Raw genomic sequence first — 17,976 nt, 5'->3', positions numbered from 1 at the left:
GTTGCATAAATCGTTTTAATAGCTGAAAGCTATTACATAAATTTATAGTGCTGTAGTTTGAAGTCATTAATTTATTTTCTTTAAAGGCTTATTATTTTAATCTACACTAGATCTTTATATAAATCTATTTCCCCTATTATTAGTTTAAAGGTTAATTCACTTAATTATCTATATTTAATTTTCTATTGTGATTTTAATATATAACTCGAATGTTATTAGCATTCATTTCCTGTTATGCAGTGAATCATATTTTTTAATTTTAAATCAAGTAAAAAATTTTATTCATTGCTTCTAGTAACAAACTGTTTTAAATATAGATAAATATTTACTTTTTATATGATTTATTTTAATGTTATGTAGTGTAAATTGCATATTTTAAAAATTTTACTTTTGCATTTTATTCTGTAAATTATTTTTGTTTAAGGAAAATATTCTTTTAATTTGTAATAAAAGATGCCACTTAGGTCACATTTTCTTAAGTGGTTTGACATTTTGTACTCTAAAATTCTTAAAGTAAAAAGTATATTAACATAGCTATATAGCAAGTTTTCTATATGAATATATTTATGTAAAAATTTTGTAAAATCTAATTCTTCAGAAAGGTATGAAGAGTGATCCAAAAGTGGCAACACTTAAAATTTTGTTAGTGAGCTTGCATGTGTGTCACATTTTTAGCTTAATATATATATATATATATTTTTGGATCAGTGGTTTTCATTTCAAAAGATAATTTGTGTATAGCTATGTGTGCTTATGAAATAGTATATGTGTTTTAATATTTACCATATTTACTCACATATTTTAATCCATTTCCCAATTTTACTTATGAAAAATCAGGAGGGGAAAATACTCGGTGAATACTCTTCTGAAGAGACAGATTAAATGATAAAAATAGGACATTAAAAAGTACATATAATAAAGATATTATAATGTTGTTATATAGTGTATTTCAAATGTCTAATCAATTTCAATAACATTCTTTTCACTTAAAATACTTCCCCATGTGTGCATAAGTTTCATTGTTACCATAAATAAAAAGTTTCTAAATCATATGGTGAAAACACCAGGGCAAGAAAGCATACAAGGGGGAGAAATATCCAATAAATATTCTATATTAAAGTGAATTAAAATTAAGTAAAAATTTTAATTGAGGATTTGATTGTTTTGAAGATAACTTATAATTTACATTAGATTTCATGTCTTAAACTTCATTTTTAATTTCCCTTGTGCATTGCTATTTTTACATGGATTTTTTTCTAGAATTTTGAAAATGGTATTGAGTGTGTTTGCCTTGCCAACATTGTAACAACTTATTGAAATGTTTTAATTGATATATATATGTATATATATATATAATTTATTTCCTAAACAGTATTGATTAATTGATTATATTATCTCCTAAGTTTAATTAAAGTAGAATTATTTTAAAAGTGTGCATCCATACTGGTAAGTTATATTTTGAAAGATGTTTTGAAGTAATTTGAAAGCAAAATGTTAATAATGTTTTAACGGGCTGATATTAGTAAATTAAAACAGCTTTTTACTATTACAAAAATAGATAAAGCAACAAATAACTTTAGCATTATATGAAAACAATTCTACACTAAGATTATTCATAAAGAACTTCTCAACGCAACTACTTATCAATCAGCCAACCTTACAGAAACATCTATAATAAACAGGATTAAAACTTTTCATAAGAAACTCAATATTACTTTCAATGCAAACTACAACAGATTTACTAATCTTTATGCGATTCCCAAATTCCATAAAACACCATTAAAATTTAGATTTATAGCTAATGGAACTAATAATTACAAGAAAAATATAGACTATTATTTTTCAATTCAACTTAATAAAATCTGTAAATTTATTTTCAATGATTGTAACACTAATCATAACTATTGCTGCATCATTCATAATAACACTCCTGTCATTAATACCATTCATACCATTAACATCCAAAACATTAACTGCTATGATTTTGAAAACTTATATACCTCACTTCCTCTAGAAGAAATCTATACCAGTCTACTTGATCTACCAAAACTTTTCCCTAATATACTCAATATCATGACTCTTGACAAATGGAAAACCTACCTAAAATGCACACTTTTTCATAACTACATCAAGTTTCAAAATCAACTTTTTAAACAAGTCAGAGGATTGCCAATGGGCTTACATTCCAGCACCTCGATCTGTAATATCTTTTTATTTATCAAAGAATTTAACTTCTAAAAAAATCTATAACCACAAGAGTTAAATTACTACAAGCACACTTACAGATATATTGATGACCTTATTACAATTAATAATTTCAGTAAAATTGAACACACCGAGATTTATACAAATTGTCTTACACTCAATAAAACTAATAATTCACAAAATAGCATAGACTTTCTAGATCTTCAAATCATTAACTACAAAAAAATTTTACTTTTTGACAAAACAAGAAACTTCAATTTCAATACTAACAAATTAATAAATTGGAACTCCAACATATCCAAAAAAGTAATTAACAATACTATAATTAATCAAATACAACGAATTAAAACTATATGCACAGATACAATAGATTTACAACGCGAAATTTTGATCCTTATCAAAATTCTCAAAAATAATCTAATTCCCTTTCAATTTATCAACCATTGCCTTAAAAGAGCAGGCGTTAAATACTCACTCTAAATCATTTAACTGATAGGGATATGATAATTTATTCCTAAACCTGAGAAGGCGGTATAAGTTGGATGACTGTCAGTTGAAAGATTTGTATATAGTGTAATTACTCAATTGTATATATTGTAAAAAGCTAATTGTCTTCAGACATATACTGTTACTATACTGTTACTAAAAAAATGGGCCTATTTCCTGCCTTTAGACTGTCTACTAGCTCTTGGATAGCGAAAATGCCTTTTTCCTTTCTTAAATTCTTAATCATTGCGACACGACAATTAGCCAGAAATTAATTAATTTCCATTCACTAGTATTTTTAAAAAAATCTTAACAGACGGTCTCTCTCAGATAAGAACTCCACAAAATACATCCCTCAAGAATTCAAAGTCCCACCCACTACCATAAATTTCTTCAACCAAGTCTTACCGACTGATATAATTCAAAGCCCCTACTGCCGCTAAGAATTTTCGGACACCCTACACTTCTGAGTCAGACACGAAGAGAACACATTGCCAACTCCCCCACTAGAAAGAATGTAAGTTACTTAATACCTTTCTGGCCTTTATATCTTCATGTACATTCACTAATCTTATTTATACTATTTTATTTTTATATTATTTTTATATTATTTTTATGTTCTCTTTGATTTGTTTTTACAAAGTTTGCATTATTTATCTTTTTTATAATCTTCTATGTTTATTTCAACTTTACTTTGATTTTGATTTCATAATGACAATTTCCAATGTTTAATTTCTACAAATAATATAGTACTCAAATACATAAAGATGATAGTGTCGGGGACGATTACTCGAGTTTTACAGGATTTCTCTACAGTAATTGATTTTTACTCCAAATTGAATTGACTAAAATGCTACATGAGAATAAGTTCTTTGAGTAACAACTATTCGCGGAAATATTTGGCCTGACTAGAATTGCCGGTTTGGCTTTAACTTATAACTCGAGTAAAGACGAAACACTTTCATATTTACGTATTTTTATCAATTATTGATCAATGAACGGGAGTTGGTTTGTTTGAAAAGTCAGCTAATTTCTGATCAATGACAATAATTACATGTTTTAATTTTTACTTTTACAATTGTAATTTTATTCTTCGTGATGATTTAACTCCAGTCCCCGTTAAAACATTATTAACATTTTGCTTTCAAATTACTTCAAAACATCTTTCAAAATATAACTTACCAGTATGGATGCACACTTTTAAAATAATTCTACTTTAATTAAACTTAGGAGATAATATAATCAATTAATCAATACTGTTTAGGAAATAAATTATTATTAACTAACTTTGCAGCAATTGCGCAAGTAATAATAACTTATATTCGCACTAAATGGATTTAAGTTCATACAACATTATATATATATATATATATATACTAAAATGATTTTGATATGAATGAATTGATTAAATTATAATTTTCCTTTTTTAATTTTAATATATTGCAGTTTAAAAAATATGGGAAAAGTAATAGGAAAATTTAGTAATATACAAGGTGTAACATACAAACACACGCACACACACACACACACAAAAAAAAAAAAAAAAAAAAGAGACTGGTTTAATAAATCATTGTACTTACAGAATTTCTGTAACATTATCACCTTCAAAGTGATGCAGATAGACGCATGTGAATGTTGACCGTTCAGCATTCACACACATCTATGTTCGGTGCTGCCATAGCTGGTAACAGTTCTGGAATGAGATTTTTGGAAGGCCCTTCAGGAGATTCTCCGTTTTTGCCTGAACCTCTTCAATTGAGGTAAAATGGGTTCCCTTTAAGTAAGATTTAACTTTAGGGAATGAAACAAAATCGCATAGAGCCAAATGAGGTGAATAAGGAGGATGCACCATCACAGTAATGTTTTTGCTGGTCAGAAATTGCTTGACAGATAGGACCGTATGAGCAGGTGCATTGTCCTGGTGAAACAGACATCCATCACTCCACAGCTGTGGCCTTTTTTTTTTCCTAATTTTTTCATGAAGTCATTTTAGTACTTCAGTGTAGTAGTGTTGATTAACAGTATGACCACTGGGAACCCATTCAATCAAGATGAATGTGCTGGGCGCCTAAGGGGCAGTCCAGCCCATTCATCATCTTCAACACTATCCCTTCCCTCTGAAAACTACTTATGCCATTCAAACGCATGTGTATGAGATAAAGTTTCATCTCCATCTTGGTTAACATTTGAAATGTTTCCTCCGTGGCTGATTTCTTATGTTTCACAAGAAACTTGATGTTGATTTGCTGTTCGGTTTTTACATTATACATTTTTCCAATAGAATGCTATTGCATGTGTTCGCTCGATGATGCAGTACTCCCCACTGGCATGGTCGGTTAAGTCGAAACTGGCCACATAGATAGAGGAGGTACATGGCATGACATGACCAAAACAGCTGTTGTCAACTCCACTCAAGCTACACAGTCTCTCTCTCTCTCTCTCTCTTTTTTTTTTTTTTTTTTTTTTTTTTTTATCTTACACCTCATATTTGCAAAATAAAATTATTCATATGCTTTACAAATATTTTTAGATCTGCCTAGTAAATTCTTAAATCTTTTTTTCTCAGCAATTTGTATTTTAAAAAAATATGTGTTAATATCTTCTTAATATTATCTTTTATGTTTACTCTTCTTGTATGTTTTCTCTTCAGAATAGAAGTACATTTAAAGGTACTTGTAAAAAAATCATTTTCCACTATTTCCTCATAAAATGAGTTAAATTTGTAGTTCAAATGTGATTCTGATTTTAATGCTCTGAAAAGCAGCAACTTTAAATAGTTTTTAAGATGTGCACGTTCAGTTTTATTATTATTATTATAGAGCTGGTAAGAAAGTAATATCGATTTATACACATTGACAGCATTATGTTCATTTTGTTATTCTTCTATCCCCCCTTTTTTATAGATTTGGCAGCTAACACTTTACGGTTGCTGTAGTAACAAATTCCATGTGTTTTTTAATAGCTGTTAGTTTATGGTTTGTTTTAACATTGGATTAAAAAATAAACATTTTTGATGTATTTTACTTTTTTATTTTTATAAAGGCAAGAAAGCAGCTGAGGCTCAGAAAGAGATAAGTGTTTATGGTGTTGACACGTGTATCAGAATTGGTTTAAAAAATTTTGTTGTGGAGATTTTTCACTTGAAGATAACCAGTGTTCTAGCTAACCTTCTGAAGTTGATGATGACAAAATTAAAGCCGTAATTGATCATATAAATGTGTGAAAGATTGTAAAACAGTTAAGTGTATCACACACAACAATTAAAAATCACATAAGATATATTGGAGTCATTAAAAACCTTGATATTTGGGTTCCACTTGAATTGAAGGAAGTTCACTTAACAGAACGAATCTGACTCGTTTTTTCAAACCATTTATCGCTGATGATGAAAAATGGATAGTCTACAATAATATTAATCAAAAACGATCATGATCCACACATTATAAATCAGCACAAATCATATCAGCAGCTAAATTGCATCAAATAAGGAATATGCTGTCAGTTTGGTGGGATTACAAAGGTGGTGTATATTTTGAGCTGCTTCCAAGCAACTGGACATTCAACTCAGGACGCCTATTCTAAGCTACGAGAGTCAGAAGCAGTTTATGGGCCATCAGATGTCACTGCTAGTGAAAAACAGGTCTAACGAACATCCCATATTCTCTGAGTCGGAAGCTCGGGGAAAAGTGTTGCCCCGTAGTCAATCAGACTTGTTGACGTTAATCAGACAGTTGACGTTCTAAATAGACAATGGCTTTGTATGTGTTTTTTAGTATTTAAACGGAGATTATGGTTGTAAATCTCTGAATCGGTGGCGAATTTATAGAAAATATGTTGATGCTTTTGCTCTGCCAGAAGATGTTTTCATTGCATATTTCAGATTGACAAAATTTATAGTTATCTTAATTTGTGATGAACTGAGAGAGTATTTGGAGACACATTCAGAAAACAAGAATGCAATTTCCACTGAAAGAAAGGTTATTTGTACTGTTCTTGAAATTATAAATATAAATTGTAATTATATGCTATAAAAGTGTAGAAGGTAGTAAGTTTATCAAGCACATAAATCTTCTTCATTTAATTCAAATATAGACATCTGATAAGCTTCTACTCAATTTATGTACAGCAAGAATTATGTTTATTTTAAAATCTAACAGTTGAATACCTTATGAACAATATTGTGAACACAGAAAGGAATGTTGTTCATTATTATGCAAAAGTCACATTACTGTAAGTAAAAATGAAAATCAAATTGTTGTCACCAAATATTATATTTAAAGAAATTAAATAATGAAGAATCTGCATAAATGTCTGAATGTTTTTTGCACTGTGATAAAACAACGGTACCTAGAGCCATGAAATTTTGAGTAATATAATCTTCCATCCTAATATAGGCATCTGGAGGACCAAATTTGGAACTGGGAATTTGTTTTTATTATCTATTTCATATTTTGTAAAGCATTTATGAGTGTTTTATTGAGAAACTCAACGATTTCAAAGCGACCAATGGCAACATTGTATGGGGGGGGGAGAGAGAGAAAAAACATTTTCATCTCTAGTGCATGAGCCTAAATATCGGAAATTCTAAAAATATGCTCTTTTTAAATTATATGATATTGCTGTTGAAGTGAATTTTATGGTTTAAGTCCAAAGAACATGATATTTAATGAATAAAGATAACACGCAAAACATTAAAAAAAGGGCCCTTTGGGAGTAATATAAAATCTGAAGGCTTTCAGATTTATTTATTTATTTATTTTTGGTGTGTGTAATTTTATTGCGATTTAAAACTGGTTTCTAAGGGAGAACTTTCTGAGGTATACACGTTACACATGGGGAAAGCCATGAAAATGCCGATGCGGCCAGCTCGTTCACGGGATTCAAACCTCAGACCAACCTACCTGCATTCAGCGATCTATCGCTTGGCCGTTGGTAGGCTTATTAACAGAATTATACTGCATTATTATTGTGTTATGCTATAAAGTAACAATGGGGGTTTGTTCACGGAATAGTACTTTTGTAATCTATCAGTATGAAAAAATCATTGCTGCTTTGCAAACTAAAAAAAAAAAAAAAAATACTGTTCATAGCAGAGTTCTCATTTTTATATTGTAAAAGAGATATTTATTATTATTAGTTTATTTAATGTGTCGAAACGCTGGTTTAACAAGGACTTCAACTGCAGGCGACCTACACTGATTATTTTTACTTTAGTACTTGCATTGTGAAAATAATATTACTATCTTTTAATTATTTTCACAGAGTAAAATCTTTTGAGAAGGAAGAATATTTAAAATAAGCAGTTCTTATATATATAAGAAATTATAATAACAGCAATGTAATATTAAAATAAAAATATTAGTAATTGTGTGATAAAAATTGCAATACAAATTAATCACACGTACAGGATAGATTAGTATAATTTTGGTTATATATTTTATATTGAAAAAATATTTTCTTTCATGCTAATTATAGAATAAATTATTTTAAATAAAACATTTTGATGCATGTGTGATAGCTGAATGCAGCAGCAATCGGCCATACTGTAATAGCGAATGAATTTTATTTCTTTTCCTGAAAGAAATAATTTTCATAGAATCAGAAAATTTAAAAAAAAAAAAAAAAAAAAAAGAAAAACATTAAGAAAGAAATATTTTCTTTCTAATTTCTTACTTAAAGAAATATTTTTCTAATATTAACTGTAAAATAAATTGCATGAAAACACAGTTTTAATATAAGCATGAAAAAAAAACAACTTAGTTTGCTATTAGATTGTAATGCAAATTAATCATATTATAAATTTAAATGATTAAAATACTCATTACTCTTAACTATTTACCATTGCTTTCATGGTATCCCACATCACTCTTTATTTCTTAGCCCTAAATTCTTGCATTAACTTTCCCCTTAAAACACGATTTTCCTTCACATAACACAGCAGCATATTCTGCTGCATGTTGGTCATAATACTATTTTGTGCCATTTTTTTTTAACTGCAAATGCAGCTTGTGAGTTAGTGAAATAATGGGAGAATATTCCTAGAACTTCAGCTAGCACGCACTATAAATTTCATCACTCATCTGTATTGCGATTGGTCTAAAGCTCCTTGAAGCCTTGTCCCCTTTCAGTAAAGTCAAATGAACCCACCTGCCCACCAACAGAGGATCACAGAATGGCTTTCTTCATTAAGTTGTGATGGCTGTCCATGCTGGTTTTTTTAAGTCAACATTGTTCGCTGAAGTTGAAGACGGATTCAGTGATCCTAGAATAGGCGTCCAGGTGTTTACTGTCAACAACTTGTGAAATTGGTGGAAACAGTGAAAAAGAAAAGGGCCCAAATTTCTAAATTGTAAAGGAATCGTGTTCCACCTTGACAGTGTGAGGCTTACTCATCTTTAGCAACACTACAAAATTATTGGAGTTTGCTTGAGAAGTGATGTCACATCCTCCATATGGCTTTGGCCTTGAATTTTCGGATTATCATTTATTTCAAAGCTTTTCATAAATGGTGAAAATTTCGGTAATAACAATGACCTCAAATCACATTTGGTTGAGTTTTTTGCTGATAAATACTAGAAGTTCTATAAGTGTGGAATCATGAAGTTACCAAAAAGATGGCAAAAGGTCATCGAACAGATTGGAAGTTATTTAACTGATTAAAGTTCATTTTTTGATAAGAAGAAAATTTTGTTTCATTTCACACTAAAAAACCAAAATTACTTTCTTTCCAGTCCATGTTATTATTCTGAACGTTTTAATTAAATGAAAGGAATCTTTAAGAGTTTGTTTTGTGTGCCCTTTGACTGTTTCCAGTTTTCAAGGATTGATATGCTTAGATACTTAAATCCATTAACTTTTGCACAATATTACAATCCTATGACTGTTATCATAGAAAAGAGTAACGATTGCATCTGTTCTTGGCCTGGCCTTTAAATATCTTCTACATGACAGCACAACTTTGGCCAGTTCTATTACAATTTTGAATAACAATCCTTCAGGGGATGGATCCAAGGGTTTCCCATCTATCTTTTCCTAACACAAAGCCACTTCAGAGGATTTGCAATGACACTATACGCTTACAAAAATTTCTCCTAAATTCGAAATGTCCCAGGGATACAGCAGACAACAGCGCTAACCCCCAACTACAGCATAACCCCATTGCATGTAAACATGAGCAGTCAATACAGCAAATTAACTCAGAAGATTGTATTAGATAATTTTGGTTCAAAATGCTAGAACAATAATTACAAACATTTATTGAAATGAGATTTATATGTGGACTTTTTAATCATTCCAGGTTATTATTTAAACATTAATTTAAGTGTATTTTAACATTATTTCTGACTGTAAAAACATTTGCTTTCTATTGTAGCTTTTGCCTGTACCTTTCCTATTTTCACATTTCATCTTGTTATAATCTGAAGCTAAGCAATTTCATGATAGTTTTGAATTCGTTTGTTGAAAAATTTTTAAATTGCTCATTACCATTTTTCAGATTGCATTAGAGTGTAATAAATTATATATGTTATAGTGTAATAAGTTCTATAAGTGTGGAATCATGAAGTTACCAAAAAGATGGCAAAAGGTCATCGAACAGATTGGAAGTTATTTAACTGATTAAAGTTCATTTTTTGATAAGAAGAAAATTTTGTTTCATTTCACACTAAAAAACCAAAATTACTTTCTTTCCAGTCCATGTTATTATTCTGAATGTTTTAATTAAATGAAAGGAATCTTTAAGAGTTTGTTTTGTGTGCCCTTTGACTGTTTCCAGTTTTCAAGGATTGATATGCTTAGATACTTAAATACATTAACTTTTGCACAATATTACAATCCTATGACTGTTATCATAGAAAAGAGTAACGATTGCATCTGTTCTTGGCTTTTCTTAGTTAAAGTCATAAATAGCAGAATTTAATTTGAAAAGAATAGAAAGTAGAAATAATAAATAAATATATAGAGAGGAAAATAGGATTTTTTTTCCCACATTAAATGTAATAAATTCTTAAAACGTTTTAAAACAGATTTGACGGCATCAAAAGAGGAAAAAGATGATAATAATGATGTTGAAAATGAAGTTGATGCAGATGATGAAGCAAGATTTAAGGCTAGTGAAGAAACCTCACATGTTGCTGTGTCTCCTCGTTGGTCCACAAGAGTATTTGCAGCTGAATCACTTCAAAGAATAATTACAGCTTGCGAAGTTAAAGCAATTCATTTTGACCTTGCTCAAGCCAGAGAAAGCAAGATGAGCAGTAAATGGGGTAAAATAATATATGTATATTTCACTATTTTGTTTTATTTTTTGTTGTTACCAAGTTATTTCTATGGATTTAAGATTTTGCCACAAAAGCAAAATACTTCATGTAGGTCATGAAAAATTTTTGTTGCTTAAAATATTTCAAATAATGTATGAAAGCATTTCATGTGTATTATTTGTAATATTTTTCATTTGTGTCAACATATTAATTCCCTGTTGTTATAAGCATCTCATAAATAAGCAAAGTATCATAAGAAATGTTTCTGGATTTGATCCAGAATTCACTATCTTTTATATAGACGTTATTTTATATTTTTTAAATTTTCATTTTCGTATTTTAAGAATAAAAATGCATATTAATACACTGTATATGAACTGTATGTAACTGTATATGAACTTATCAAGTTTTGATTCATAAATGCTTCTGAAAATCAAAATAATTAGTTATGTTGCTATTTCAGCTTTAAAAAATAGTCTTCTTTCTCTGTAACCAAAGATTGTAAACATTATTCTGACCCCCAACCATAAATTTTGAATAAAAGAATTCTGTCCTATTAAAATTAAAGTGCCCTGTGGAAATATGCGTTAGAAGTTCATTTTAATGAGTGGCAATATTGTACTCTAAAAATTCAGCTCCTCTCATTTCAGCAATTTTTCAATTCAGTTCTTTGTGTATTTATAAAGCAATCCTCATTGCCAATGTTGCAAACTAACAAACATAACCATTATGTGTCTGGGCGTCATGAGTTTGTATCTTTCTGAATGTTGATAAATTAAATAGAGGAGCTCAATTAAAAATAAATTCATCTACCTGGGAAGCTTTAGTCCTATGGAATCTTCACATTTGAATCAAAATTTCCTCTAAAATCAAACAGTAATTTGCAAAGGTCTGGAGAAAATAAGGAAAACACCCATCCTTCCTCATGGGTTGTGGCTGTGTGATGGGATTGCAATTTCTTTGGAATATTACAATATGCACAGGGAAATGCTATGATAGCAGGAATGTATCAGAATCAAAAGTTTTGTGTATTTTATGAAACTGCATCACTTATTCTATGAATTGTGCAAGGATTTCATTCTGACTCTTTCCTGCCACTGAAAATCTTTATGATTACCAATAACACTGAAAATCTTTTGGAATGTTATTGGAAGACTTGCCTCTACCCATTAATTTCTTCCAACTGCTCTTTAAGCTTTGCAAACTGCCTTTATCCAAGAGTGGCAGTTTTTGCTTTCTAATACATTCTATCATCTAACTGAAAAAATGAAACATCAGTGCAAAGTTTATGTAAAATTCAGAAGATTATACTATCAATGTTAAAATGGCAACTTTCTTGTGAAATTTACATTCCATCAAAAACTAACTTCCAGTGGTATACTGAATTTAGTATTTCATTTTAATGTTTGGAAAGCAAGTGTGAAGATTTCATTGATATAAGCAAATGATTATGAATGTCAGTCATACATAATTGTATTGTTAACTTATCATTCCAAATGAAAATTTTGTAACAGATATCCCCTAACATTCTTATAATAAAGTCATATAAAGTTGTTACTAATATCAAAAATAATTGTCACACATTATAAATATCATAAGACAATAATTAATTACTACAATGCTATGCCTATAAAAGCTATGCCAAAATTTTTTCACATATTACGCACAGGCTAGGGCGACACGCAGGAGCTTGGAGAAGTGACTTCGTCACCTAATCTGACAGTAATTAATGCCTTCTGTTTTTCACAGTTTTTCTTCTTGCATCATAAATAAATTTTATTGTTTTTTAAATCCTGCACTTTGTGCTATTATTGTGCATCTATACTTGGCATATTTTAAAATTCTGTGTTAGGATATCATTATCATTGCATTTTGTTATTAGTGTAGTTATTTAAAAAAATTTAAATCCATAATTTATGGGGATCCCAAAGGTCTCATTGAGAAATCAGGTGCCAGTTACAAATTACCTTTTTGGTTCATTACCATAATGAGCATTTCTGATTGTTCATTAAAAAAAAGTGACATTGTTAAAAAAAAGGAGTATAAATGCTTGGCAACGCTAGTCTTTTATTGAAATCCATGTGTATGCAAACAAATTAATTTCTCCTGCTGTGTTTCATCACGAAAGCATTAAAGTGAAGCAGTCTTTTAGTAAAAATATTTTCTCTTGAATTGAGAACCATATGTGAGTGTGTTAAATAGTTGATTACATTTTTTTAATATGCAACATATATGAAAGAAAGTAAGATAGCCAAAAGAATGAAAAAATTGTATTTTATTGATTTATTTTAAATTTGATTCAGTTAATTTATTTATGATTACATTTCAGAATACCTTGTTTTATACTTATCTGACCTGGTAAGAATGGCTTTTATGGCTGCAACATCAGATAGTGATGCCCTTAGAATTGAAGGTCTGAAAGCTTTGCAGGTATAATATTAAGTTATTTCTTATATCAGTAATTAGTTATAGGAGGTGTAATTTAATTTGATATTACAAAAAATGAAACTTGCAAAATAATTACGACTTGAAATCATATTTAATATAAATTACTTTAATAAAAATATTTGATTAGAAATGCTGACTTAATATTCAAAATAATTAATGGAAATTAAATCAAAGCATGGAAAGAATTAAAAATGCTTTTTTTTATTAGATTAACATTCTAAGAAAGACACGTTTGTGTAGCACTGTTTGTACAAGATAATTTATTTTACATTTTTAAAATATATTTTTTCTCTTAGAAATCACGATTTAGCAAATATTTTTGCATTACCCCTACTGTCTTTAACACCCATGAAAATACAACGATTTATGTTTTAGATAACTTATAAATATGATTTAGTTTTTCTATGATTCTCTAAAGATCTGGATTTGGAGTATTTATAACTTTTTGCTATAATATATTAAAAGATAAAATATTGTATTTATGTAAACTAATTATGATCATTTTCATCATTATGTATATTCAAAATACACCTGTTTCATCATAATACAGTACAAAGTCTGAAATCCAGACTCATTGGTGAATCCGGATTTGTGATTTTTCGAGATATTAGATCATCAGTTTAAATCTAGTAAGTTGGCATGTAGAAATCATAAAATGAAAAATATTAAATCATGATTTATGAAATAATGAAGTATTTATGATCTAAATGGTATCAAAATTTACAAAAAAAAAAAAAAAAAAAAAAAAAAAAAAAACTTAATATTTGTTTTATTAAACATTTCTTTTAATGTAAATTGTTTAAGTTGCTTCGTTTTTTGTGATAATACTTTCTCTTTAATTCTGTAAGCAGACATAATCTCTTGTTTAGTTACATTGTTGAAGTCCTGTAACTGCTGTTTTGAGAATTCCGACTAACTTGTCAATCCAGATTTTCTCGTTTTCAGTAGCTTCTCTATCACTTTTATCGGTAGTGGTATTTTCTGGATTTCTGGATTACAAATTTCGCCATTCATTAATTGATTGATGATTGAGAAGCACTGTCATCACAATGAAAAACTTCTTTTATATCATCTTCATTTATTACTGCTTCTCCACTTTTCTTTACAAAATATGTTAATTAGTCTGGATTTCGGACTTTGTACTGTATATGTTCATAATAAAACTATCCTGAATTAAGGCAGTTTATAATTACATAAATGTCTAGCAGGAGTTCTGAATGGAAGTAAATTGATAATAGTATATGCTGTTTACCCTATCTATATTGAACTCATTTATCTGAAAAACATGTATGTTTTGAAATTTATTTATTATTATTCCATCAAAAATCTCCCCCAAACCTTTGTATGCTTAAGAATGAATGCTATGCTAATTACAAATTCAAAGTTCAGCAGTGTGATTGCATTTTACAGCAGCATAAGTTATAATTAAAAACCACAGCAACATATTACATGGATCATGCAGACTGTGAATGTCTTAAAAATTTCAAAGTGGATCAAAACTCAAGTTTGCCCTTTCCATGGAGGACTTCATCAGAAGGGCAGAAGGGATATGAGTAGGAATGAAAAATAGTCAGTTGGTTAGATTTTATGCTCCTTTGTATTGGAATGTATTGTTCTTGCAAAATTCAGGAGGACAAAGGGCATTGAAAGTCATTTTGTTTTTGTGACTGGTCTTTAGAGAGACAAAATGTTCTGTTTATTGGAAATTAAAACTTGAAAATTTTTCAGCGAACATCTTTTATTAAAAAATAATAAATATGCAGTTCAAGTTTGGTCGAGTATTTTTTTCAATAGTCGAGTATTTTTCAATAGTCGAGTATTTTTTCAATAGTCATAAAGAACATAAATTTAGTAAGTTTTGTAAAAACTAGAATAAAATGTGAAAATATTAAAAACTTCTTGGGAGGTGTAAACTACCATTTATCTTGTGAACAGAAAATGCAAAAATTATGTAATGTTTTGTGTAACATATTTGAAATGTAAAATAGGAGTCAATTTTTTTTTTCATTTTCCTCACCTTCTTGAGTTATGAATGATTCCCTGGCTACACGATGCATTTCGACAGATGTGATAGACAATACCTAACAATGAGGATGAGAATTTTCCTTAAACATGAGAAAGATATTGGGATTGATTCATCATATAGAAGATGCACCAGTGAAAAAAAGTCAAGCATCAAATACTATTGAAAAACGTATTAGTATTCACAATATATGTGTACCTGAGTAATATGTGGAGAAACCTCTAAATTCGACATAACTAGAGATGTCAACTACTTCAGATTTCCTATAATTATTATCTCTCTCCTCTTGTTAAAAAATGCCAGTTTTGAAAAGGATAACTACTCTGTGTTAGTACACAAACGTGAAAGATCAACACCTACAACTGTGTTATTGTTGCAACAGAATTGTGTCAATTGAACTGAAAATTTTATGCTGACATCATGTATATGTGCTATGCGATTAATATCAGGCTTTATTATGTAGCTTGTTGTGGCTGTAAACACGTGCAGATGGATCTTGCATGTATTTTTTTTTTTTAATTGTTAGGAGACTTATCATGTTATTTTTAGAAATGTAACATATTTTGCAGAAGATTGGCAATGTTTATTTGCTTAAAAGCTTTTAGAAAATTATGTTCAATACAAATTTTTCAGTCACTCATGCCATTCGTGACAACTGCAGGACACATGTTCAGTCATTTAAGCATCAGGACTACGTAAAAATGACATCTGCTTCATTTCTACTAAGGCAATATCATAATTTTGCATAAAATTTTTTACAGTTTTGTTATAAATGCAGAGCTTTTATTTTCAACAGAACCATATATGTACGTTATGAATTCTTTATTTCAAACATTGTTTCTTTATTCTGCCACAGCCAAAGCAGTTGTATATGGGAGACTGAAGCAACTGCTTTGACTAGGTGTATGGTGGATTCTACGAGAAAGGGAATTGTGTAAATATTGAAAAATGCACTGTTTGTCTTAGCCATTCATGGTAGTTCAGATTGCAATGCATGTTCTGAAAAATTTTCTCTGTTGTTATTTCATACTACACCAATAATTCAGACCAAATATACTCATCATTGTTACCTATATACGAATCCATTAAGAGCCTATGAAAGGCATTATCATTATCTTGAAGAGTTATTTTACTCAGAAATATATGCTTTTGAGAAATAGTGTCACCTTTGTTTGTGATAATACAAACACTATGGTGAGGCAATGCAAAAAGAACTGTAGCTTTCATTAAAAATATTCAACCATCTGTTCATAGCTATGTGAGCTATGCACAGAGGATATTGTCATTTTCTTCGCATAGCTGCTCAGGATGCCTTAATACAATTCTTAGACTTGAGTATTAAACAGTTTTTTATTCAGCTTTATTATTTTCTTCAGAAAAGTGCAGAATGTGCAAATTCTCTCAAATTATGCCAACTGTCTGTAGAACTAAACCCCACAAAATTTTGAAACCTGAACATTCACTTTTCAACCTTTCTAGATTCTGTTAACAAAATAATTGAACAATTTAAAGCTTTAGAACATTTATTTTCTAATGCAAATAACGATTTTTAAATCTGTTACTATCTGTTCTTCAGTAATAGTGTTCCGATTTGTATTTCCACTAATGTGTTTCTTTTGCTAGAAGTTCCCTAAATATATGTTCTTCAGAAGAAACATATTTCTTCCACGGATTTAATAGTAAGACATGTTAAACTGACTGTATGACTATTTAAAGCTGATAATGCATCAAATTTCAATGTTTGACTTTCATAAAAGGAAAAACCAGTATGATAATCTTGACCTGGTTATTAGTGCTAATATTAGAGGTTATATTCTGGAAAAGAACCTTACAGCTTCACAGTTTTATTCCATTGTAGGGGAATTTTGTAAAGCTATAATTAAATCCTCAAATAAATGCTTTTTGAAAGTGAATTTCTGAAGCATGCAGAAATAATGGCTGTTTCTTTAAGAAGGAAAGTTTCATTTTCTTCTATTCAGTACATGCGCCGTCATTGCTTAGAAACTTGTCTGTTGGTGTTGTTCAAGGGAAAATTGAATTTGAAGCCTGCAGTTCACTGATTTTGATGAGGAAGTTCTTGCTGTTTCTTGAATAATGTAGCATGGCACAACATTTCAAAACTGCTGCTAGCATAATGTAGGCTATGCCAATCTAAAGAGCTCAGCAATGTAATGCTGTTTATATTAATAGTTCATTTATTTAAAGTATTAATATCCTTTCATTTGGTGCAGCAATGCACAAGCTGTTTAAGAAGAAAGAATCAAACTCAGTTTAGACTCGGTTTATTCACTGACACACTGAACTTTTTTTGGGGCACTGAAAGTGAAATTATTTATTCATAACACTGTTTTTAGCAGAATCTTTTACTGGAATAGTAGTGAAGAGTTGTCTGCAGCACAACATTCAACAGTTATCTGATTAAGTCAGGGACATAACATTCAGGAAATTTTTAAAAAAAATGTTTCAGTCTGTTCTTTCCTATCTGGAGAACTGAGTGGCATGATTATCATTCAGTTGAATATTACACTCTGGTGCCTGTTCTGTTTTTAACATAAT

The 17,976-nt window shown here is 29.5% G+C and overlaps 1 protein-coding gene across 6 annotated transcripts in view; it reads left to right on the top strand.

Annotated features, from left to right (window-relative positions):
- Positions 1-17,976, top strand: part of LOC118190182 (HEAT repeat-containing protein 5B) — a 104,714-nt gene that overhangs the window by 59,480 nt on the left and 27,258 nt on the right. For all 6 annotated transcript variants that reach the window (XM_085818148.1, XM_085818149.1, XM_035360961.2 and 3 more), the window contains 2 exons: positions 10,716-10,955; positions 13,279-13,379. In XM_085818148.1, the coding sequence (XP_085674274.1) occupies positions 10,716-10,955; positions 13,279-13,379 (341 nt within the window). The remainder of the gene's footprint in view (positions 1-10,715; positions 10,956-13,278; positions 13,380-17,976) is intronic.

The sequence above is a fragment of the Stegodyphus dumicola genome, chromosome 6, assembly GCF_044657685.1.
Source record: "Stegodyphus dumicola isolate Sdum_Otavi_A_Nest chromosome 6, ASM4465768v1".
NCBI classification, from domain to species: domain Eukaryota; kingdom Metazoa; phylum Arthropoda; class Arachnida; order Araneae; family Eresidae; genus Stegodyphus; species Stegodyphus dumicola.
Note: the sequence above shows the minus strand (reverse complement) of the source record. Positions and strands in the feature narration are given on the sequence as shown.